The sequence below is a fragment of the Primulina eburnea genome, chromosome 15 (genome assembly GCF_022965805.1).
Source record: "Primulina eburnea isolate SZY01 chromosome 15, ASM2296580v1, whole genome shotgun sequence".
NCBI lineage: Eukaryota > Viridiplantae > Streptophyta > Magnoliopsida > Lamiales > Gesneriaceae > Primulina > Primulina eburnea.
The window spans coordinates 36407834-36434574 of record NC_133115.1 but is presented as its reverse complement, the minus strand read 5'-3'; the positions used below and the strand labels follow the sequence as shown (position 1 = coordinate 36434574).

At 36.1% G+C, this 26741-nt stretch overlaps 3 protein-coding genes across 5 annotated transcripts; all 3 read left to right on the top strand.

Moving 5' to 3' along the window:
• The first annotated feature begins 973 nt into the window (after window positions 1-973).
• Window positions 974-2597, top strand: LOC140815232 (uncharacterized). Its single transcript, XM_073174355.1, has one exon. The coding sequence runs from the start codon at window positions 1281-1283 to the stop codon at window positions 2505-2507; it is 1227 nt and encodes a 408-aa protein (XP_073030456.1). The 5' UTR covers window positions 974-1280; the 3' UTR covers window positions 2508-2597.
• A 14498-nt stretch (window positions 2598-17095) lies between these two features.
• On the top strand, window positions 17096-19248 carry LOC140814933 (myb family transcription factor EFM-like). Of its 3 annotated transcripts, XM_073174033.1 has the most exons (5): window positions 17096-17453; window positions 17571-17821; window positions 17915-18122; window positions 18348-18427; window positions 18591-19248. In XM_073174033.1, the coding sequence occupies exons 1-5, from the start codon at window positions 17276-17278 to the stop codon at window positions 19077-19079; spliced, it is 1206 nt and encodes a 401-aa protein (XP_073030134.1). In that variant the 5' UTR covers window positions 17096-17275; the 3' UTR covers window positions 19080-19248. The 3 variants fall into 3 exon arrangements, with proteins under 3 accessions (XP_073030134.1, XP_073030132.1, XP_073030133.1); XM_073174031.1 differs by having other exon boundaries at window positions 17100-17453; window positions 17571-18122; XM_073174032.1 differs by having other exon boundaries at window positions 17104-17453; window positions 17571-18122; window positions 18351-18427.
• Window positions 19249-22785: 3537 nt separating this feature from the next.
• LOC140814044 (U-box domain-containing protein 8-like) lies at window positions 22786-25074 on the top strand. The gene is made up of 2 exons (XM_073172899.1): window positions 22786-24113; window positions 24953-25074. Exon 1 carries the CDS (start codon window positions 22929-22931, stop codon window positions 24030-24032), a length of 1104 nt encoding a protein of 367 aa, XP_073029000.1. The 5' UTR covers window positions 22786-22928; the 3' UTR covers window positions 24033-24113; window positions 24953-25074.
• Window positions 25075-26741: the final 1667 nt, after the last annotated feature.

The following is a 26741-nucleotide window of genomic DNA, read 5'->3' as shown; positions in this document are numbered from 1 at the left end:
ATGGGTGACTTGCTTTATAATGGATAAATTTACTATGTCCTCTCGATTGACAGCACCATATATATACTCGTAATTTCTTCGGGGATACAATAGTTTTTTTTTTTTTACGAAAAATTATTTAAATTATCATCCATCCTATAAATCTTTTTCTTTTTTTATTTTGTGTAGTTATTATAGCAGTAATCTGTCTCTTTAGCGGGATATCATTCCGTGCAGGAGATTTGGAGACCCTAATTTGTGTGGTGTGGCCTGTGGGGATATGCTGCATATATACGTGAACCTCATATTGACTCTCTCGCTTCGAGCAATGGCAAGAATATTGGATGACCTACGACATTTTGAAGAGAAAAAGAAGCACATTGACACCCTAAACTTGGTCATGTGGAGAATAATTAGACCAAATTTTTGTCCGCTTAATCGGTACTTGGTATGTCAGCTCTCTTCAATATCTTCGTTTTTTGTTCCATCGCTTTGTTTATAGAACCTGCAGTATATAAATAAATACAGATAACAGAACATAATATACGTCCATAGTGTATCAATTTGTGTTCCTATTTGATGTAGCAAGGAAGATATGATGCTCCTGGATTAAAATTGGTTCCAGTACAAATTGTGATGCATGGTGTTCTCTTTTCACATAAACTGTAATCATTCTGAACTTTGTTATTATTTTTTTCATTATCTTGAGGGGGTTAGTAACATGGGGGACAAGCCAGCCCAAATTTGGACATATATGCCACCGACCAAGGCCTTACTATGGCATCGTTCCCAACCTTTCGAAAGGAAATAATCTTCATGAAGCTGCCATCAATTTCTTGGAGCGACCCAATAGTTGCTGGTGTTACATCTACATACAGTCAACGTCAAACGATTAAGTGCCACATCACCACCATGAAATGATAATGATTAACATGTTGATTGATCGAATCACGGCGAGATGGAGCTATAAGCTATTGGTTCTAATATTGGTCCCAAAAGTATCAGTTGCAGAAAAATACAAAGTTCTTACCTTTTTTGTCAACGGACAAGAAAAAGAATAAAGTAAAAGTAAAATAAAATCCACTGTAGAAGGATCAAGTTCGCGATTTATCATAAAATACTTCATCACCGCCAATCCGCTTAAAACTCGGAAATCCACACCACACAAGACATTCCGCCAACAGTTTATGCTCCACTACTCATATTCTGCGTGATCTTTCTGACTTTGTCCATGTCCAATATATGAATCTAGATTAAATGCTTCTAATTTCTTTATTGCCAGATAAGAGTTGCAGAATTTAATGGCGTTGCACCACCCAGTGAACGAGCTAGAATCAGGCTCCGGAGCGTCTACGCCACGCTCCGACCACCACCACAATGACTGCGCCACCGCCCAGCAGCCAAGAATCCGTTTCATGTGCAGCTTCGGCGGGAAAATCGTGCCCCGCCCCCACGACAACCTGCTCCGTTACGTCGGCGGAGACACCCGCATCGTTTGTGTTCACCGCCACACGAATTTCTCCTCCCTCCTCTCCAAACTCTCCAAGCTATCAGGCACAATAAACATGAGCATAAAGTACCAGCTCCCCAACGAAGACCTAGACGCGCTAATCACGGTCACGTCTGATGAAGACGTCGAAAACATGATGGAAGAGTATAATCGGCTCACCCATAGCCATAAATTGGCTAGGCTCAGATTATTTCTTTTCCCGATTGATATCGCCACCAGCATCAACTCCATTCTTGACGGCTCGGCTAGGCGGGAGAGCTGGTTCATTGACACTCTTAATGGTGGGCCTGTAGTCCTTGATGGCGGCCGGTCGGAGGTGTCTTCTGTTGTGTCCGAGGTACCTAATTACTTATTCGGATTGGATAATTCCGACGATGCCATGAAAGACGTTAACAAGATGAAAAATAAAATTCTTTTCAAAGGAAGTATACCTATATCCGACCCTGGTTCACCCGCCCCGGTAGTTTCCTCGCCGTTCAGCTCCACGTCACCACCACCGGCCGAAGCCCCATCCAGCGCCCAAGTGATTCCCGATCTTCCTCATGTCAGAACCAAACCCGTTAACCCGGTTCGAGTAGTGGAACCCACCAAGGAAACTCAAGTTATCCAAGAGATGGTCATGAATGAGAAAACGGATCCTCAGCTTACAGAGTATTCGGGCACACCTATATGGCATTATCCAAGTCCAGTAGTGCAGCCTGTACCCGCTGTGTATTACGTGCCCGGTAGTCATATTTCAACCGGGAACATCCCAGTTCAACCCGTTCCGATTCCAGGTCAGTTCTTACAGCCCTTTCAAGTAGCTTCAAATCAAGTACCTTCCGGGTTTCCTGTATACGGTGCTGGCATGACACATTATGAAATGCCGGTCAGAATTATATCCGATAGTTCAACTCAAACAATGTATTATGCGGCGAGAAACCCTGGAATCGTTCCGGGTATGGTTGTTCCCGGTGGAGGAGAAATGCAGGGACCCGGAAAAGATGTCATGCCAGGTCGAGCCGCTCAAGGATCTTGATTTCTTGATATATGACTGAAAAACTACTACTTACATGTATTACTGTTGTGGTATTTTGTAACTTTGGCTTTAAAATAATAATAATAATAAAATTAAAAGAGAGAAAAAAAAAACCACAGAAAAAGGAATACCATATTGAAAATTTGTATCCATTGTCCAAGATAATTACAATCAGAGATGATAATGAGTGGGGGATCGATTGACCATTCATCTCCAAAATTAATGTACTATACTGGTTAAACACGTCAAACAATTTTGATTTTTTTGACATTTTTTAACTTTCAAATTTTACGCTACAAATTGAATCAAAGTAGTTCAACATAATTAAACTCAAGCATGAGAAAGGGATAAATGTTAGATATTTAAATTTTGCTCGCATTCACACCCACAAAAACGGGTCGGATGCCAATTTGAACCAGGCTCCTTGCCATCACAATCACATCTATTGATTCACTCGATCCTATTACAGTTTATATGTATGTATATGATATATATTTAGGTCGTACTTACGCAACGGGGTAGTCAAGATTTCTAAATAAGAGGACTGAAAATTAAAAATTTAAGAGAAAGTCTATTGTGATACCAATCAAATCGATTAAAAAATAATAATATTTTTAATATAAAAATTAATACATTAGCGTAGGTCGGTCGGATAGGATACCTGTATTGAATCAAATTTGAATTTATTGCCTCTTGAAAATATAAATATAAACTATATATAGTTGTCTACAATGATTATATTATTTAATTCAATTTTGATCGTGATTTTGAGTTTTTTTATTCTACCATATTAACAAAATATTATTTAGTATATATATATATATATATATATATATATAATATTACATTTTTCAACTATATTGATTGTGCGTAAATTATTATTACTAATCATTGTATCTTAATCAGAACTTCAATATAAATATTTTTGTAGATTTTTTAGAAGTCATTAAAAATTTTATTAAAAATTTATCATCTACGTACTAAATGACAAAAAATTAAATTTTTTAAAAATATTTATTTATTGTTTAAAATTTTGATAAACAAAATAATATATAATTTTTAGATATTTTTTTAATTAACAATAGTTCCACTCGGCCACAATAAAAAATAATATAACTATATTGTTATATCAAATGATATCAATTTATAATAATATTTTAAAATTTAGACATATTCATTATACTATAGCAATGATTTTAAAAATTATTCAAACACTTAATAATCACAAATTTTAATAAATAATTACATAAATAAAATTAAGTGTATCACATGTGTAAAATATTAATTAATCTAACAAGACAAAATTATTAGCCACATATGAAAAATCAGTTCCAGCTCCCACCCTCCTTCCGCTTGATTCATGGTCCACCGTCGCCCACTACCATATTATATCTATCTATTTTAGGAACAATTATTATTGGCGTGCTTCCATATTCCATAAACCACTCGATCCCATCAATCATAATTGTAATTTAAATTAATTAACTTATTAACGTATATAAATAAACTTGCTAATATCATAACATAATTAATTGTCGATGGATCATGCAAGTGTTAGGCACATCACCGACATAATCTTAAAAAATGTGCGGCTAAATTTTGTATCAGTACATTTTGAAAAAGAGTTTTGGTTTTAGTACATGGAGAGAGAAAACTTCTTTAAAAATGCCAAAAATACCCTTAGTTTTTAATTGATTTTAATTGATCCCGCGCTCCCGAAATTGGTATCAGAGCTTAAGGTTAATTTATTTCAAACACAAATTTTATTATTACTAGTAACTAATTGTATGAGAAGGAGAATATCGAAAAAATTATGGATCTGAACTTCGGTTCAAGGAAAATAATTTACAAGGAATATTCCAATATTTTGGAATATAAACAAGTACATCTAACTATTGTTAGATATCAGAAACAGAAAGGGAAGCTACTGCACCCTCAGGTAAAATCCCAGGTAAACTTATGATTCAAAATAATAAGTTTCTGGAGATAGTTCCAGATTCCTCTAAGCTCTCTTTAGATCTTAGAGAAATTCAGAAGACAGTCCAAAATTATGGCAATATGCTATATTTTATACCCCAACGAGTTGAGAAAATCCTTGAAACCCAAGAAGAAATTATTGGAATATTAAAGGATATACAAACAAGAATTCAGAAACTAGAACAACAACCAAGTTCTAGTAGAAGAACTTCAGGAGGTTGGTTACCACCATCTTTTGGTACTGAACCTTTGTTACATCAACAAGGAAAAGCCAGAGTGGTGTCAAAACCTTTGACTGAAGAAGAAAAAATGATCAATCTAATCAAGTCTGTCTCAGAAAAGAAATTTATCTGATGACAACTTTAGAAAGGATTGGTTTAGAGGATCTACAAGAGCTTGCGGAATCTTTCGCAAATCTCAAAGTAGTAGATCTAAAGATGAACACAGCAGTAGGTGAAACACCACCTGCTATAACCTGGTCATCTTCTCAAGAACCACCCAGGGAAAGTGTGGGATCTCAGAATGTGAACATGAGAGAAGCTCAATCTGATTTCCAGACTGGTGAAGGATCACATCCAGCAGGGACAAGGGCAAGGAGAACTCAAATTCCCTTGCACCAAACACCCTATGGGAAAACTGTTTTGGATCCTATATATCCTTACGGGGTTATGCTTAACCTAGATGTATTAGACTTCAAAAACAGGGAAGATCTCATAGATGATTGGACATCTGCTATGAGAATTGCAGCAGGAACACTAGATCTCAACAAAGAAGAATTCATTAAACTTTTGGAAACGAGTCTTATGGGATCAGTGAAAATTGCTTGGGACATGACTTCCTCAGAAATGAAAGAGTCAGTCCTAGTTGGTGAATCTCTTAGTGAGATCGCTGGAAAAATGGCTACCCTATTTAAAGCACATTTTATAGGGGTATACTATTTTAACAGTCAAGATACAGAGAAGAAGAAGAAATATACTCAAGCTCTGTATAGTCTTGAATTACATGATATATGTTTGGTAGATGAATACATTATGTTATTCACCAAATATAGATGGAATTCAGGAGTCGAAGAAGATATAGTCATGCAGCTTTTCTTCGCAAAAATGCCAAGCCCTTAGAGAGAAATGCTCATAAGGGAATACGTACCTGGTAATCAAGATACGTTGGCAAGAAGAGCCTCTTTCCTTAAAGGAAAATTGGCAGAATGGTGCCATATGGCAGCATTACAAAAGAATTACAAACGCCTAAGGGGTATCAACAAAAGAACTCCTTTGTGTTGTAAAGAAAATGATCTTCCAACTATTATTGGAAGTAAACCACAGAAGCATAAAAGGAAAAGTTTTAGAACTCATCCTTATGCACGAAGTGGAAGGAGTTCTTGGAAACCAAGAACTGTATGGTCTAGACAGAAAGCCAGATCTTATAAATCTGGACAAAGAAGCGGACCATCAAGAAGTAGGATATCATCCCAAGCATCGAGTACATCTCGAAGCACAGGAAGAACACCTACGAAGAATACTTTCAGAAGAGCTCATACTCGAGCCAATGAAAGTTTCAAGGATTGCAATTGCTGGACATGTGGAGCAAGAGGACATATCTCGACCAACTGTCCAGAAAATGAAAAAAGAGGTATTAAACGCTTTGATCCTACCCCGGATATTGAAGAAGCAGTTTATTACCAAGATCTTATTCAAGTATACCGATTTGAGGATATTGCCTCAGATGAAAGTATATATGAAAAAGAAGAAGTTTTAAGTCAGGAAGAATCTGATGGAACAGAATCGGAATCTGACTGAAGACGAGGTGTTTCGACACGAAACACACGAAGATCTGTCTGGATTTTTCAGTCAGACTACAATATCTCATAACATGGTTCAAAGAATCATGAGAGAAAATCCGAGTCTACAGAGATATCAAGGTTTCTCTGCAGGACAAGTAGAAAAATTCTTAGGAAGTCTTGGCCTAAGAAACAGAAAGCATCATCTAATCTATAAAGTTTCTAGAAGGGAAATGGCGATCCCGATGGAACTTACAGGAAATAGAATGGAGATGCAGTTAATTCTTTCCGAAGAAATTAAGGAGGAATTACAAAAACTCAAGATAAAAGTAGCAAGGACTATGTCCTGGATTCATATCGGAGCAATCCAGATTATGATAAAGGCTACTTTCAAAGAAAGGATAGATTCACCAATTGATATTGCTATATGCGATAAAAGAATGGGGAGTCTACAAGATTCAGTACTGGGAACAATCTCAGGAAACCTCTGTGCAGGAAAAATTGTAGGAGTAATCTATCCAAGGATAGCCTACAACCTGGCAGATCGAGATTTCAGCCGAGTCTTGACATTGCATCAGAACTTCAAGGAAAAAAGGCTGATGAAAGAAGGTAATAGGTCCATATTCTATTACCTATCAAATTTCATATGCTCTATCTAATACACATCATTCTGAACTGTTTATTAGAAATGAGTTTATTGAAATCCCTGAAATATTCGGAAAAGTTGCTCAGGCAGTTTATCCAGAACGGATAGAGTTTCCTTTAATACAGGAAACAGATATCCAAATACAAGATAAACCGATTCTACAAAGGAATCAAAGTCTTAGATTGGAATCAAGAAGACTATTTTTTCAGAGAGATAGAATAACAAGTTACAGGTGGGGAAAAAAGCCTGTCATAGAAACCCAACAAGAGCCAAAAATTTTTTCTACAATAGGAGAAACTTAGATGCCCAGAAGGTTGGAAGGAAGTAGAAATATTATTTGATATTACAAAACAAAGGAATCAATTTCCTTGTAATTCAATATACTATTTGGAACAACCTATGATAGGAACTTACCAATGACTGATTAATATCGGAGAATTGAAGTCCATATCCAAGGGATTCCAGGTAAAGAATCAGATCGACTGATTCTTGGACTAGAGTTTTTCGAGGAACACAAACCTTGGAAACGTCTAGAGTATGGAATGGAGTTTATGGCAAAGGATAAGATGTGGAAAGTCCAATGACCACAAGTCCATTCTCTATATACATTCCAGTAGGAATGTTATATGAACAATATAAGGCAGAATATTTTGCTGCTTATATTGATTCAGGGGCTGGAATCTGCACAGCAAAACGAGGAGTTTTTCCAAATAATTTGGAGGAAGAATTACCAAAGATTGCTGGAAGAGATTTTTCCAGAAGAATCTTAATCTTATGTAAAGGGATTAAGATGACTGAAATTATGATTGGCGGCGCTGGACAAACACCTTGGTACAAGGTAAAGACACCACCAATTTATTTTCATGATACAGGAGCTGACATATTGTTAGGAAATAATTTCCTACAAATGTTTAAGTCATATACACAAGAAAATGAGACTAGAAGATTAGTGTTCACAACACTATATGCTCACAAAATCATAGTCCAGAGACTACGAGAGTCATTTTACAGAAAATTGTCGATCCAGTTTCGCAGCAAGCGTGGTGATTCAGGAAAACTTCTGAACCCAAAAATGAAGGATTCAAGACGGTTTGGAGAAACAATGCTCCAGTTGAGAGCAGATAAAGAACTCCAACCAGATGATATAGAATGCCTTAAGATAACTCTACAGACAAATGAAGTAGAGTTTGAAGCTAAGGTATCATTGGAAGATGTCAAGAAAAGGATCAAAGAAAATTATAATGAAGATTCCTTGGCATGGTGGGACAGAAATCAACTCAGAGCTTGCCTTAAGATCAAGGAAGGCAAAGAGTATGAATTTGTCCGTTGCAAACCCATCCTAATGAACATCATTGATCAAAGAGATATGCAGATAATAATCAAGGAACATTTGGACCTTGGTTTGATCAAAGCAGGTATGTCACCATATAGCAGTCCAGGTTTTTTGGTAAGAAATCATGGTGAAATAAAACGAGGTAAACCCAGATTGGTTATTAATTATCAAGAAATTAATAAGATTCTGGAGTTTGATGGGTATTTTATACCAAGCAGAGAACATCTAATTAGTTGCATACGCAATGCCAAGATATTCTCTAAATTTGATTGCAAGTCTGGATTCTATCAGATTCGGATGCAGGAAGAAAGCAAGAGATTCACAGCTTTCTCCACACCGCAAGGACATTATATCTGGGAGGTATTACCAATGGGATTGGCTAATTCACCGCAGATATTTCAAAGAAAAATGGATAATCTTTTTAAAGATTATTTTAAGTTTATGTTTGTTTACATTGATGATGTTTTGATAGCATCTAGAGATATGAATGAACATGTTAAACATTTGGAGATTTTCTCTAATATTTGCAGGAAAGAAGGACTGGTTTTATCTGAAAAGAAAGCAGTCATTGCTACAAGGAAGATTGAATTCCTTGGAATTGAAATCGATGAGTCAGGAATAATTCTGCAAGACCACATAGTAGAAAAGGTGCAGAATTTTCCAGAAAGTCTCAAAGACAAGAAACAACTTCAAAGTTTCTTAGGAGTTGTTAATTTTGCTGGGATGTTTATCAAAAACCTAGCAAAACACAGGAAGGTGTTCAGTCCATTGTTGAAAAAAGATGCTAGATTTATATAGACAGACGAACACACAAAAGGACTTATCCATTTAAAGGAAGTTTGCAAGAATCTTCCGAAAATGGATATTCCTCAAGATGAAGATGATCTGGTATTATATACTGATGCCAGTGATCATTAGTAGGGCAGCAGTTCTTACTAAGCTCACCTCAGATGGAGAAGAACCTTGCAGATATTGTAGTGGGTTATTCTCAGATGCAGAAGCCATATGATGGCATATCAACGAAAAGGAATTTTATGCAGTAAAGAGGGCTTTTGAAAAATGGTCATTATTTCTACTTGCAAAGAAATTCACTTTGAAAGTTGATAACACTCAAGTTAAAGCTTTTTTAAGGAATAAAATTGAGTCTAAACCTGAGAAGGCTAGGTTATTACGATGGCAAGCACTATGTCAGAATTATATTTTTGATATTGTGATAATTAAATCTCATGAAAATATTCTTGCAGATTTTTTAACAAGAGATGGACATCATTGACATTGATGCTATTATCAAGATGCAGAGGCATTTGAGGGAACACCTTGAAATGCTTCAAAACGAGTTCAACAGGTTAGTCTTAAACGCAGAAGTTGCGGGAAGACTACAACAAGCAGATAAGAGAGTTGTCTCTGATCGCATTACAGGATGCTTACAGGCATATACTCAGTTATGGTCTGTAACACAAAGGCCTATCCTCCAGGGCATTGAGAAGCCATTGGTTTCCCAAATGGAGAGTTTTCGAGTACAGGACTCTATACCTGTAGCGGGGGATTCAAATACCTCTTGCACAAGTGTTAAGTCGGGATCATCACCAGATGAGTCGGATGAAACAAAAATTGAGACTCATGATCCTTATCTTGAGTCATCTAGTCAACCCTTCACCTCGGGGATTGAAGAGGGAGAGATCAACCTTAGGCCTCGTATTGACAAAGGCAAATCTAAGGTTGGTATTAACGAATCAACAATTTCTCCATTTCAGGGCTATCAGCAGAATTGAGAGAAATTAAAAACAAGAATTGGCATTAACCCAGCTACCAATAGGGTTGATGTTTCAGGAAAATATCCAAGGGTATGGATGAAACAAAATTCATATCCAAAGGAGGTTAAAGCATGGTATGAATTCGGGGCTCTTGCCTCAGCTTATACTACGTCACCCAGCTTTCCGGAAATCTCAGGTCTACCAAAATGGATCCAGGAAGCTGTTCACGAAACTTGGGCGAATAATGATTATTTGTCCAGAGGAGATGCTTTGGAGCTATACTTTTTCAGTGCAGCACCAGAACCAGCAGGAAAGGGTTCTCATGAAGCCTTTCATTTCATCAAGCTAAGGAGGCCGGATACAAATATCCAAAAATTTATCAAGGATCCTCCAACAGAGGAAACACCCCTGGTCGCTTCAATTACCGAAGATGATATTTCTACCAGAAGAGCTTGGGGTTTTTGGGTCTGTCTCACTGAGATGGACAAAGTCAAGTTTTCGTTCAAATTTTATAATCATTCAGTGAACGGATCATTCTTGTTAAATACCATGACAGGAAAAACAACAAGTTTTGCAGAAGACCTATTCGAGAAAAAGAGAAATCTTTTGTGGAACAGCAAGCTGCCGGCCAGTAAAGAAACTCGTCGGAAATTCTGTAACATGGCACATGTGGGAAGATGGTCTGAAAACATCTGTCCAGAATACCAAAATCAGAAGGAACCGGAATTCGGTAAAGGATTCAAACCGAGATCTGATCGGAAACACTTTACCGATACAAGTACAAGTGGGGATGGACCACATTCACGTTTTCCTCGAGGAAACCGAAAGCCAAAGATTCCTCGACAAAGTTAAAAGGAACATGTGAGCATCCCACCAAAAAAAAGACCACCATGTGAAAAATCATGTGAGTGGAAGAACAAGGACCACCAATAATAGGTGGTAGATGACACAGAAAACCACTAATGAGTGGTAAAAGACGAAAAAAAACATTGGATACTTTATTTAAAAAAGGAATCCAATAAAGAAAGACGAAAAACTGGACCCAAATAAATCTATAAATAAGACCAAATGGGAACCAGTAACTCACACCAGACTTAAACCAAACTTGGAAACAAAATGTATTTTGCATATCTCAGAGTTTCCAGGAAAAGGATTAAGGGAACAAGAAAAGAGCTGAAAAATTTCAAAGAATTTCAAAAGAAGCTCGAAGAAACAGGAAAAGAAATACAAGCTAATCTGATCCAGGTGCATATAAACTATTTATGCAGACAGATAAAATTGCAAGAAATGACTGTTTCTAGATTAATAATCTAGAAGGAGACAAATCAAGAAAGATGGAGGGACCATCTTAAAAGGACCACTCAACCACTATATGGTCCATATGCAAGCTGTAAAGGCTTATCAAGATTTGAAGTTCGAGTTTCAAATCCGAAAAAAGCCTTCTATAAATAAAGAAGCAGAAGGAAGATGAAGGCATCGATCAACCTCTTCATTTTTCTTCAACTCATTTGTAATATTTCTTTAAAGTTCATGTGTGTAGTAAGTTCAGCTACTGTGAGTAGCTAAACAAGTTTCTCCTCCTCTACAGGAGGTTACTATGTATTAATAAATGATTGTGTTTGAATAAAAGAGATCTTTGCTCTTAGCCCCTCTCATGTATTATTTTCAAAATTTTATTTTATACTATACATATTTTATATATATATATGTATGTATGTAATCTGGATTTTAATTAATTTGTAGACTATATGGACAAATTAACAAACCCAAAAAATGTGATAATTTATTTATTTTTTGTTTGGAAAACATTTTAAATATGTTCGAATGAAGTATAATGATCGCTTATAAGTCCATGGCGCATTTTGGGTAACTTAGGTTTCAGTACCCAAAATCTTTCAATTTTGGTTCTAGTACCCAACTTCCAAAACTACCCTTTATGCTTTAATTTAAATAATTGATTTTTCTTTTTAAAATAATGGTCCATCATGCTTCCGTAAAATAAATTAAATCTTATACCTCTTTGACCGGAGTACCACCGGGTTATATCCACCGTATTTTACAGACTGCTATATACGTATATGTATATATATTCAAATAGCTAGAGTAAAGCCTCCCCAAGTTGATGACTAAAGGAAGATCAAAGTGTGTGATAATTTTCTAATAATTAATTTAATAAGGTCAATGACAATATATAATTAATCTTTTTCATAGGGCCGCGTGATTAAGCTTATTATTATTGGCCCCATCAGAATAATTAAAATTAATTAATCTCCAATTTAACGAGTTTAACATATTATATTCGATCCATAAGTCAACCCTTCATTTCTTTTCATCAACTATAATAATGTATCAAATTCTTGATTATCCCAAAATTAGTAGGTGACTTGCATTTACGGTCTTGTAAAAGCAATATTGAACAAAACATGAAGAAAAAGATATTGTATCAAGAACAGTACTGATTCATGTCCTGGATGTATAACTTGACATGCAATAAAAATGATGATGATTGCGCTGATCATTTAGATGAAAACAAGAAAATTTTACTGACAAAGAAATGATTCGACCTCCTTGGCTCGTGCACATGCCCTTCAACGAATTCTTACTATCGCCATGTCCATGGTCTGATCTTTTGAACGTTCTTATTGTCCATGTCCTAAGAAATTGAGAAAACCACATGAATAATTACTAAAGGGAACTTGAATTTTATTGAATTTGGAATAAGAGACTTGAGAATCTTAATCTTTGTAACACATTATTAGCTAGACTTAATAATATAACTGAATTCATGCAGGCAGTACTGGGATTTTTTGCAGAATGAATGAACAACGAAACTGAGTTTCAATGTACATACATTCTTAGGCGACCTGAATTTTTCGTTTGTTGTACAGTAGCCGTCTCTGTCACTGAAAGTATCGGCACTGTTTGAAGAACTGCAGGCCAAAGATGGAGACAGAGACAGCGGCACAACTTGATCATTTTCTGTATGATCATCATCATCATGGTGTACATGGCTTCCATCACTATCATCACTGGTACTCGTATTTGCAAGATCGTGTGTAAAACATGACTCGCAGACAGAAACAGTTGGGTCCAGCTTGGAGCCGGAGCCAGTCCATGGAGTTGGAGACTGGCAGGAATGACAAAGGAGAGTTCTTGTGTGTTTGGATACGATAAAATTTGCAGAGTGAACCATGGAATCACAGTCCCAACACAAGCTAGCTTGATCGGAACCGCAATACACTCTCGCGGCAGACTCGCATAACTCACATTTCTTCATTGTCCTGTTTGTTTTATTATTGATAAATAGTAAATACATGTTCCCGTCAATGTTTTATAGGGGTGTTTTCGATTCCTGATCTTCAGACCAGGGATTGAATATTTTAATGATAGAGAAACATTGGTGCAAATTAAATGGCCAAGATTTTTTTCTTGATTCGTGATCCGTATGAATATTAGAATTAAGGCTTTAATTTGGAGAGCACGGATGAAACAAAGGTGAAAGGTGGTGATGATATTCAATTCTGGTTCTTTGCATGAGTTTGTGGGCCTTTTGATATAGACTTTTTTAGGCATGACTCACGAGTTCGTTGTATTGTTAAGGCGAATACAGTAGACTAGTCATGATTTAAGTCTACTCTAAAGTTAGGATCTGAATGGAAGTTGGGCCTCCTTTCAGATGGGCCAGAGTATATAGATAATTGATATCTTTTATATATATATATATATATATATATATATATATATATATATATGATAGAGATGGGAGATGGACGATCCCTCCGTCACCCCAGAATGAAAGAGGTGATCTCGTAGTTCTTGGTCTGTGAAGATGTGTTGTTAGGTGCTCCATTTTATTTTCTCATTGAGGCCGAACCTGTGATCGAGAGATAGCTGTTCATACACGATCTTTATTTGTGACACGAGTCAACTATGTTCATATTTACAATAAAAAGTAATATTTTCGACATAAAATGTAATACTTTTTCATATATGATTCAAATAGAATACATGTCTAAAAAAATTGATTTGTAAGACTGTTTTACATGTATTTTTGTGATTTTTGTTTAATATACGTGTCAAATTTAAAAGGGTATCTTTGGCATCCATTGGAAAGAAAAAGAAATTATAAAAATTATGCTCAAAGAAAGAAAAAGAGAGAGAGATAGGGGGGAATCAATCAAGTAATTAATTAATTTAATATTTTTTTAAAAAAAAAGGGATGAAGGAGAAGAAGAAAAAGATAATTAAAGAGAGAATATGAAGAAAAGGTGTGGATTGGAGTCTTGTACGAGAAGGCTTAATTTAGAAAACGACCAACCTTCTATCTTTCATTATCACACACCCTAAGAATTCGATTCCTTTAACTTTTCATGTAAATTAAACCCCTTTTCTTCTCGCTCCATCCGACCGGGTTTAGAACCGGCCCTTCATTTGCTCGAACTAAATTGATTTAATTTACAGAGGCGTGCCCGATATAGTTGTCTCACTTTCATGGAAAGTTTTCAAATCATGCAAGTTTAGTATCTCATGCAATATATTTTGACTTATAATTTTTTTTGGGGTAAAATATATATTACAGACAAAAAAAAGTTTGGTGTTGGATACTTTTCACAGACTGATGAACATCGGAAATCTCGACTGATCATAAGAGGTTATGGAATATTTCACCACTGGAACTCTAAAAAAAAATGTTTGAATTGTCTTTTAAGATATATAAAGTGTAAAAACAAGTTATACCCAATTAAATTATTTGAAGCTCAAGCATGCATGTGATAGATGTTAGGAGCAATTCGTATTAATCAAATTTTGAATATATAGGAAATAGCTGCTGACAGATCTCCCAGTACATAATTTCGTTTGCAATATAGATACTAACCCGTATCGGCGTCGAGCTATGATCGACGGAGTCGATCACCAGCTAGTTAGCTGGTTGGCTACACAACGGTTCAGCCCTTGTGGCTGTACGTACTAATTAATCTTCGGTTCCTTCCTGCCCACTTGAGTAAAGCTGGTAGGAAAAGAAGATTCCCATAACTTGATCCGCTCTCCTTTAATTTGGTATTTTTTTTACGAGAACATGTTTTGGTCCTTTAAACTAGGTTCGTCATTCTTGGATTTGTGCGCTATTAATTTAATTAGAATCGTGGAATTTGCGATAAGATATTCCCTTTTATATATTTTATTCTTTCGCACTTGAACAAATATTCCCTTTTTCTCTCTTAATCCACTTTAGTGTAGAGGAATTATGCAACTTTTTAAAGTTGCACAATTTAAAAAGAAGGTTTGGATTGATGCTTAACTCCATCTTTGAATAACTCCTTGCTCAATTATGGCATTACACCTATTTATTTTTCTCCGATGAAAATTATATATAATAATGAATTATATACTTACTTTTTTTTCATTTCTAATCAATTAATTAAAGAATGCACGCACCATACATATACAGATGAACTCCTAACTAATAAATTTCAGTAATCCTAAATAACTTCTTTTGGAAAAGTTCAGTATTCCTGAATGATATTATTATTTTTCTTACATAATATATATTTCTTTACGTACAAAAAAAAATTCACAAAAACCACCATATCAAAAGGCTTAATCAATAAAGTAGCAGTGAAATGTAAAGAGTCAAAAAAATGAAGAAGAAGAAGAAGAAGAAGAAGGAAGGAAAAAAAAGTAGTCTAAGGAGAAGAATAATGAGGTGTAGTGTTAAAATTGAGGGGCAAAGAACAAGAGAGTTAAGGTTTTTCCGGACCCCTGAGATTCCCTTAGTCTTTTGCCTTTGCTCTTTGCAACAGGTTTCACTACAACAAAAATGGCTTTCCGCAGCGCGCATATGGGCTTTCCGCAGCGCGCATTGCACGCTGCAAAGTTGCAAGCGGTTAAAAGTTCAAGATTATCCGCGGCGTGCATTGCACGCTGTTCATACTACTATCAACAGCGTGCTTATGTACGCTGTTAATACAACTTTCCACAGCGTGCATGCGTACGCCATTAAAAGTCATTAAAAAAAAAAAATATTAGCGACGGTTTTATATAAAACCGTCGCATATCAACGACGGTTCAGAATTGAAATTCTGTCGCTAATATAGCGACGGTCTTTAATTAGAGCGACGGTTTATAAGTTTGCGACAGTTCTAAAAGCCGTCGCTAAATTTTGATTAAATATAAAAAAAAATTAACTTTTATAATTTAATAAATTTTAATAAAAAATACAATTAAAAAATTAACAAAAAATTAAAACAAAACAAGTATCTAAATCGAAACTAAAATCATATCAGTAGAGAAAAATTTTAAGTGTTGTTAAATAGTGTGAAGGACTGTGGAACGGAGATAGGATTTAAATAGATAATTTGCGCTTCTTTGCGACGGTTTGTTACTAAACCGTCGCCGATGTATATCTTTTAGCGACGGTTTTTTATTAACCGTCGCCGATTTACATCGGCGACGGTTTTTAACACACCGTCGCTAAATGTTTATGCCTTTCGACTTACATCGGCGACGGTTTTAGATAAACCGTCGCTAAATGTGGCCTGAAATCGAAATTCGAACTTATTTTCCGCAGCGTGCTAATAATATGCATGTCGTGAATAATACTATTAACGACGTGCGATTAATGTACGCTGTTAATGTCTGAAAACGATTTTTTTTTTCAAAAAAGATTTATTTTTAGCAGCACGCATAAACTTGCACGTCGTTAATAATACTATTAACGGCGTGCGTTTATTGTGCGCTGTTGTTTATATAATTTATTAACAGCGGACAAAAATGCATGCTGCAAATATTACTATCCGCAGCGTGCGTTTAATGCACGCTGTCCATAGTAATATCTGCAGCGTGCTTTTAATGCACGCTGTTAATAGTATCAAGTTACTATCCGCAGCGTGCTTTATATGTACGCCGTCGATAGTACTATCCGCAGCGTGCTTTTAATGCACGCCGTTAATAGTATCAAGTGCAACACTATTAACGGCGCACAGGTGGGTGCACGCCGTGAAAAGTAGTATTCGCAGCGTGCTTTTAATGTACGCTGTTGATGACGTGCTGCGGAAAGTCGTTTTTCTTGTAGTGTTTTCTCTTTTATGTTTTTTTCCTTTTTTTTTTTTTCTAATTTCAATCTGTTGTTTCCAAAACTCTGCTTTATTCTCCCTCCAACTCAAACCATGTAGTTTTAAAAGCACCATTCCCATTTGCTCTAATATCCTTCTCCTTCAATATCACTTCCTTTCTATCCCATATCCGTTTCTGTTGAATTTTTTTCACAATCCAAAGATTTGCATGTTACATGCAGCACCAGAAATGATGATACCATCTTCAGAACTAAGCTTTGACTACAAATCATTCATGCAGCCAACTCAAAAACTTGAGGAGTTTTTGGCTCGTCTTGAAGAAGAAAGACTCAAGATCGACGCTTTTAAGCGAGAGCTTCCTCTTTGCATGCAGTTACTCAATAATGGTATATAAATGTTTTTTTTTTAAATTAAGAATCTGTGGTTTTTATATATAATTCAAGTTGTGTATTTTGAATTTATTTGTTTTTTTTTTGTGTAAAATGAATTTGTATATGATTTAGCTATGGAGACGTCAAGGCAACAGTTACAGTCGCAAAGATCGATGAACGAAGGGGGAAGACCAGTGTTGGAAGAATTCATTCCACTGAAGAATACAAGTTCGGAAATTACAACTGATCAGAATAATAGTTCATCGGATAAGGCAAACTGGATGACATCTGCACAGCTTTGGAATCAAGAAAGTGAAACCAGGACTCCGTCTCCCAAAGAAAATAACGATCATATGAAAATAGCTTTGAATGGGAAGCAAAGGGTAATTAATGGAGGAGCTTTTGTTCCATTTTCATCGAAAGATAGAAACTTCATGACATTTCCAGAATTAGCCCTTGCTTCTTCCGTATCACAGAAAGAAGAGATGGAGTTAGATGCTGCAAAGAATTCATCAGAATCGAATTCCAGGAGAGAAAACGTAAATAATTCAGGTGCGGAGAAAGATCAAGTTCATGGGGCAGCAAATACAACGAGCCAAGCTCAGAGAAAGGCTAGGAGATGCTGGTCACCAGACTTGCACAGGCGTTTTGTTAATGCTCTTCAGATGTTGGGTGGTTCACAATGTACTGTTCAATTATTTTCCACGCTTTCATCTACTTCAAATGAAACTAGCTTGCTCAAAATTTCAGATGAATAGCAACGAAAATGAATGCGTGTCTTGAAATACGTCGAGCAAAATTTCACGGTCAAATATTATACAGCAATCAGTACACCTCATGTACATCAGCTTTAAATCTCTTATATTGTCATTATTCACCTTTCTAATATTGTATCTTCTCTTTTGTTAGCAGTGGCTACTCCTAAACAAATAAGAGAGCTGATGAAGGTTGATGGTTTGACCAATGATGAAGTTAAAAGCCATTTGCAGGCAAATCTTTGTCTCCTTTCTCTCTATCTCACGCACACAAAAACATGCACAAACTCAATTAAGAATTTCTGAATCACCCTAGCACAGTGTCACGATGTCACTTAATCATGCCATGGAAAGTAACATAATATATTTAACCTTTTATTGATATGTTTGAAATCAGAAATATAGACTCCACACAAGAAGACCAAGTCCAAACTCGCAAACCACCCAGGCGACACCACAAGTGGTTGTCCTAGGCGGCATATGGGTCCCACCTGAATATGCTGCAGCCGCGGCAGCACACGGCGGCGCACAAGCTAGCGCCCTGTATGGGGCACACACGAACACTGCTCATCACGTGTCTCCTGTTTTCTGTTCCGCCCCACCACAAGTAGCGCATGAAATCTACCCTGCGATAGCAGCACCCTCTCAGCCGCCTAACCACCACATCCACCACCACCAGTTACACGTCTACAACAAGCCTCCAGGAAACAACTCCCCAGATTCAGAGGTCCAAGGTGGCGCCGGAGACCAATCCGAGAGCATAGAGGATGGAAAGTCCGAGAGCGGCAGCTGGAAGGCCGACAGCGGCGGGGAAAATGGTGGAGAGAGGAAAAGATCGGAAGGTGAAGAAAGCAACGCAAGTGTTATCATGCGTCTCAAATTCTGAAATTTTTATCGATGTTACCTAGGATTGAATTAAAATTAGCGTAGGTTTGTTTTTGTATTTGTTGAGGTTCATAAAATTTGGAGTACGTGAAATGTGTCTCTTCGAAACATGCACGCACATCCGTGCAACACTGCTTTTAAATCGATAAAAATAATCTGTTTGTCTGACTCGAGATTATTACTCCAGACGGTAACACCCCAAACACTATGCATTTAATTTTTTTATAAATCAAATCATATTTATTTATCAATTTTAAAATTGGCATGATATTTATTTTTGTAACATGGACCGTTTTAAAAATGCAGAATTTTTTTTTAAAGCTCATATTTTTTAAATAACATTCAAACGTTTCGTATATATGTGCTGTGTTGGGATCCAACCAATGTCCCACATTGGAAGATCTAGAGAAAGATCATGGGTTTATAAAGATGGAATGATATCTCCATTGATATGAGGCCTTTTGGGTGGTTCCAAAAGCAAAACCATGAAGGTTAAAACCCAAAGTGGACAATATCATAGCAGTGTGGAGATATCCGTATTCCATTGGTCATAACAAGTGGTATCAGAGCCATGGTCTAGATCGAGCCGTGTGGGTAGAATCCTCGATACCTAAACGAAGGAGGTGAGGGATCCCGGTAAAAATCCCTGATTAAATTCTCGGGGTGGTTAATGCTCCCAGTATTCATGTAAGGCATGCGCTCCAACGCAGTGAAGTGGAGTAACCTCGATTGGAGGACGAATAAGGCTTGAGGGGAGGCTCGGACTGTGAGAATAACAGTGGAACTTCGTTTGAGGGGAGGATTGTTGGGATGCAACCAAAGTCCCACATTGGAAGATCTAGAGAAAGATCGTGGGTTTATAAAGATGGAATGATATCTCCATTGGTATGAGGCCTTTTGGGTGGTTCCAAAAGCAAAACCATGAGGGTTAAAACCCAAAGTGGACAATATCATACCAGTGTGGAGATATCCGGATTCTATTGGTCCTAACAAGTGGTATCAGAGTCATGGTCTAGATCGAGCCGTGTGTGTGGAATCCTCGATACCTAAACGAAGGAGGTGAGGGCTCCCGGTAAAAATCCTTGATTAAACTCTCGGGGTGGTTAATGCTCCCGGTATTCATGTAAGGCGTGCGCTCCAACGCAATGAAGTGGAGTAACCTCGATTGGAGGACGAATAAGGCTTGAGGGGAGGCTCGAACTGTGAGAATAACAGTGGAACTTTGTTTGAGGGGAGGATTGTTGGGATGCAACCAAAGTCCCACATTAGAAGATCTAGAGAAAGATCATGTGTTTATAAAGATGGAATGATATCTCCATTGGTATGAGGCCTTTTGGGTGGTTCCAAAAGCAAAACCATGAGGGTTAAAACCCAAAGTTGACAATATTATACCGGTGTGGAGATATCCGGATTCCATTGGTCCTAACAAGTGGTATCAGAGTCATGGTCTAGATCGAGCCGTGTGGGTGGAATCCTCGATACCTAAACGAAGGAGGTGAGGGCTCCCGGTAAAAATCCTTGATTAAACTCTCGGGGTGGTTAATGCTCCCGGTATTCATGTAAGGCGTGCGCTCCAACGCAATGAAGTGGAGTATCCTCGATTGGAGGACGAATAAGGCTTGAGGGGAGGCTCGGACTGTGAGAATAACAGTGGAACTTTGTTTGAGGGGAGGATTGTTGGAATGCAACCAAAGTCCCACATTAGAAGATCTAGAGAAAGATCATGTGTTTATAAAGATGGAATGATATCTCCATTGGTATGAGGCCTTTTGGGTGGTTCAAAAGCAAAACCATGAGGGTTAAAACCCAAAGTTGACAATATTATACCAGTGTGGAGATATCCGGATTCCATTAGTCCTAACACGCTGTATAGAAAAATATAACATTTAAAAATGATCTTAAATATTTGACAGTAAAATAGTACAATTTAAAATAACCAAACTCATCCCAAAATAATACGTAAACATGAACCAATCAAAATTTTAAAAATCATCAACGTAGGAAAATATTCATCACCACTCAATCTCATAAATTATAATGCGGAAAATATGCGGTCCACGGGTCATGTCACCGAACCAGGTCTGCCTACTCAAAGTTCGACACCTCCAGCCTCGTCATAATTAAGCTCACATGTATCACGCATGCCTAGTGAGTTTAAAGACTCAACACACATGTACCATGAATAACAAGTACATATACATGGCATCGCAGTGAAAAATATCATACTCAACATATCTTCATAAACTTTAAAATCTTAATGTAAACGTGTCATATGAAATCGTGACGTGTCAAAACAGTTCATCATTAATCATCGTTCATCATTCATCGTTCATCATTTATCAATCATCTTTTTGGAATATCTGAATTCTGAAATATCTTATATAAGAAATATATGAAAAGAAAATACTTTTTTTTTTTGTGGAATAGCAAGCTGTCAATGAGTATAAAAACTCGTGGAAAATTCTGCAACATGACTCATCATGTGGGAAGATGGTCATAAGGAATTTACCCAGAATTCCGAAGCAGATAGAGCTAGAATTTGACAAAAAAGTTTCGGCGTAGATCTGGCAGAAACATAATGGGGAAATAATTCAATTGAGGAAGATCTACTCAAGTTACATTTTCCTAGGAGTCCATACAAAAACAAAAGTTTCTTAACAAAACTAAAGAAAACGTATGATTCAACCATCTATTAGTGGAAGATCGATCACTCACCACCATAACATAGCATGCCACTAATTAGTGGTGCACTAACCAAAAGATGTTGTCAGCCACAACTGACAAAGAACTTCACAAGAATGACGTTTGAGTTTCAAATCTGAATGTGGCTTTTATATATAATACGACATAAGAAAGATGAAGATATTATTCAAATTTTTTATTTTCTTTCAAAATAAATAGTTACGACAAGAAGTTAAACAAGTTTCTCTACTACGTACTAGCATGTTGTATGTTTGAATAAAAAAAACTAAGGATTATTGCTTATCTTATGTATTATTTTCAAAATTAAACTTATTACTATGCATCATGAGGTGTGAAACGATACATGATCATGCTACGTATCGTTGAAGAGATCAACATGAGGAACCGTCTGTTGCAGCTGTGTGATTAGGCTATGAGAAGCAGTCTGTAAAATGATTCACGACGATGTTCCCGTCAAAAAAGATAAAATATTTAAATTTTTTTTATGGAAGCACGATAGGCTGATAAAAAATAGTATATATGCTGGAAATCTTATATAGATATATATTTTTAAGCTCTATTTTAAAGAATATGTTTGATAGATATAACAATGTCACGTACCAAAAACTCAAAGATATTTTTGAAAATTTTAAATAATTATAGAGCTCAAACAAATTTGTAAAAGATAGAATAATGATAAAGTAATTTTGAGTCTAGAGAATTATTGATAATTTGTCCTTTAACATAATCCATGGAATTTTCGATTCGATTATTAATGGTCATTTATTAGAATTTACAATTCCCGTCCCATTAATTAATTCAGAAAATACAACCCGTTTGTCCGCTTAAAAAAATACGTTGTACATATTTATTGCATTATTATTGTACGTACATGCATTTTTATAATAATAATAACTTTGTCATAACTAATAATTATGTAAATATAATTCCTTTAAAAAAATATGTAAATATAATAAATAAACATATATACACACAGCTTTGAATAGAAATGAATAAAGGTATAAGATTGTCATTTCATCGTGAGCAGATGTTCTTCCACCGCACACATTAATCATATCATCGTCTTCCTCACGAGTAAACCACACTCGAAACTCCATTACCCTGAAACTACTTCTGCTAACCCAGGTGTAAGTTAATCATAGAAATTATGGCCACCCATTTTCCTGACGATTTCAAGTGTCCTATTTCTCTAGAGATTATGTCCGACCCGGTTATACTCTCGTCCGGTCACACATTCGATCGTGCTTCTATTCAACAGTGGTTGGACGCCGGCCACCGAACCTGTCCCATTTCCAAGCTGCCGTTGCCTGAACCGCCTTCCCTTATCCCCAACCACGCTCTCCGCAGCCTCATTTCCAGCTATTCCAGCGTCACCTTTCCTAAACTACAATCCCACCCTCCGAATCCGAAAACTCTTTCTCAGGTTTTGCTTTCTCCTTCGTCAACGTGGGAGGATAAGCTCGATTCCCTCGAACAGCTTAGCCGGGTTTCCAAAACTGAGTCGTTGATTCGCCGAAGATTTGCCGAGTCGGGTTTGGTGTCGGCGGTCTTAAGCTGCGTCGATTCCGGGGAGTCGAGGCTCCAGGGGAAGGCTCTTCATGTGTTGCTGAACTTAAGTTTGGATGACGACAGTAAGGTGGGCCTGGTAGCGGAGGGGATTGTGGGTAAGGTCGTGCATGCGCTTCGCGATGGAGCTGGGGACTCGCGCGCGGTTGCGGCGACGGTGTTGACCAGCCTCGCCATGCTTGAAGTCAACAAGGTCACGATCGGGTCTTACCCGGATGCAATTCCGGGTATGGTCGACCTGCTTCAGTTTGGGAATTCGAGGGAGAGGAAAGAAGCAGCCACCGCTTTATTCACCCTCTGTTCTTTCCCCGATAACCGGGTGCGGATAATCCAAAATGGGGCTGTTCCCATACTAATCCAAAATGCTAATTCAGGCCTGGAACGGGCCATTGAGGTTTTGGGCCTTCTGGCAAAATGCAGGGTCGCCCGGGATGAAATGATGAGGTGTACTGAGTTGTTGTATATTTTGATTGCAGTGTTGAAAAACGGGAGCTCAAGAGGCGTGCAGTATGCACTCTTAACTCTTAGTTGTCTGTGTTCTTATAGTGAGAAGATGGGTTTGGAGGCTTCGAAAGAAGGGCTTCCCGATATTTGTGTTGGATTATTGGAGGATGACAATGAAAAAGTGAGACGAAACGCAAAGACTTTAATGCAGGTTTTGCAAGGGAAGAGGAAAAATGTTTGATTTTGTCCATGATCAAAGCTGATTTTGATGGAGCTCGAAAGAGATATTAGAGCTTTGAAGAAAATTCTGTCTGTTTTTGAGGTGTGTAAGTTTATTTGACAAAAAATCGTAGTTTTTGTAATTTATGTTGTTACATATCTTTTTTGTACAAAATAATGTAAACATTCTTGAATTCTTATTTCTTTCATTGTACATACATTCATTCTGTACATACGAGTTCCTTTCCTATTCCCTATATGCATTGTCTCCCCCTGTGGAGATGTTATTTGTCCTGTAACTCTTTATCTAACTCCTAAATCGCTGTCTGTTTCTATTCTACAAGTGGAGTCCATTTTATTTACGCCTTAGATTCTCACAAATTGCTTCCCCTTGTTGTTCTACATGGAATGATTAGAGTAAGGTTCTTGGTAATTGAATCTGTGATGACAGAAAAGCCTTGTTTATCAGTGTTCTTGATTGGGTTGATATTTCTCATAATGTTAAGCGCTGAGAACTTAGATATGCCATTGGAGTGAATGATATCGAAATAGAAAGCAAATATTGTTGTTCAATGGACATATGAAGCTGCATAAATTTTTTTGATACTTGGGTTGTACATATAACTGAATAGAATTGATGAGATATTTGTGGTCTCTGTACGTTTGTTGAGTTTATGAATATTATTTATATGCTTGCCATTGCTAATCTTGAGCATTTTAAATAATCCCCGCCTGGCCATGTACACTAACTGAGATCTCTACGAATGGTGGAATTCAAAATCCTTTACCAAAAAATCGTTTTAATTAATAAAGAGAGCGCTTACTACTTATCATGACGTATTGTTGATCTTAGAATTTAAGTCTTGGAAAGTTAAGAAACCATTCTATTATACAGAACCAGCACCAGTAATGTTTTGTTCTTTGTTTTTTCTTCTTTTTAAGGTTGCACATCCCACTGCATCGGTCACACAATTTCTTGTGATATCGATACGAGGCTCATATCACATTGAAAAAACTGTAGTATGTTTTCTCTCATCTAAGTTCATCTCCGGGGGCGCCCAATTACGTAATACTTAGTTAGCCCGCCACACAATTTAATGGAGTGACTGGTTCTTGTTATGATTGTAGCAAATATTGGAGCGTTTTCGAGAGTAGGTGATGATGAAGAATGCAAGGTGAGTTGATATATATGTTTGGGAAACAAAGGAATATTTCCCCCGGTTTTGATTCCTGTGCTGTCTTTTAAATTTCATTAAGTTGCCGGCTGTTTGATTCTGGTGTGCCTTTCAAGGACGACTTGTGATACTTTGTTATTTATCAAACTAGTTTTTCACCCGTGCGATCGCACGGACAATTATTTTATTTAATTGATTATTAAAATTAATATGTATGATAATTTGTTTATTTTCTCTTTAACGTGACTTTTTATCAAAGTGAAATGTTTATTATTTTTATATGTATATAGATCTTAACAATGAACCACTGAATAAAAGAGTCATTTTTGTATTTCGGCTGAAAATTAATATCACGCTTGTATTAAATAATGAATGACATAATGTGTCTATCAATTATATTGTTTTCACATATAAATTTATGTACGATGTAGAAAACAATACTTGTAACAAAATAAAATGATAAACATGATACAAACTTTTAATGTGGTTTTAATTTCAATAAATAATTTAAATTAAAATATAAATAAACTAAATGGATTATAGATCATACAATTCGAAAACAAAAACAAATTACAAATTTTGAAAAACTTCTTTAAATACAACATTTGTCGTTAAATTTTTTGGGTTGTTATCATTATGACATATCAAAATTTTTACACTCTTATGATTCGTAACTCTAGATACAGCAACGTACAATTGATCATGACTAAAAACAGGGTTCTTAAATAAAAGTCCTACATATGACAATGATTGCCCATGACTTTTGTTAATTTTCATTGCATATGATACAATCAAAAAATACTGAACTGTCTTCGTTGAAATTTAAAAGGAAGTCTTAGATCAGAAGGCGTCAATGACATTCTTGAAATAAGCACTTTATGACCTACATTACTTCCAGTAAGAATTTTTCCTTCCAAAACATGGTTTTCGAGCATTGTCACGATCAATCTAGTGTCATTGCATAATCTAAGAGATTGATCTATGTTGGAAAAAAATTATTTTATTTAATTAAAAGAAATCATTATATTTGTAATATCACTTAACGTGTATATTGATGTTGCAATCAGCATCTTGACTGAACCATGAAAACTAAATTGTTGAGATACTTTGGCTCTCAATCAATATTTTTTGTTTAAATATTTACAACAAAAATAATTAAAATAAATGAAATTAATTCTAAAAGAAACATTTATAATGATAACTCACAAGATAAATGTATTCAAGTATTAAAAAAATTGGTATTTAATATAAATTTATTTAACAGTGATATTAACAATAGCCTACTATACAACTCCATAATCAATTTTGGCCTTGAAGTAATTTACCAAACAAAATTTATGTGTTGAGTATATATGTCAAATTTCACACATATATTTTAATTCTAAATATGTTAATTAAAATTTTTTTCTTGTTTATATTATTTTGCATGAATAAAAATATATATAATAAAAATGACTGTTTATATTAAATTGATACGATTATTTTTTAATCATCTATAATAATTCGAGAATTGTTGGTTTAAGATTACAGTTAATATATTGAAAAGAAAAATGATT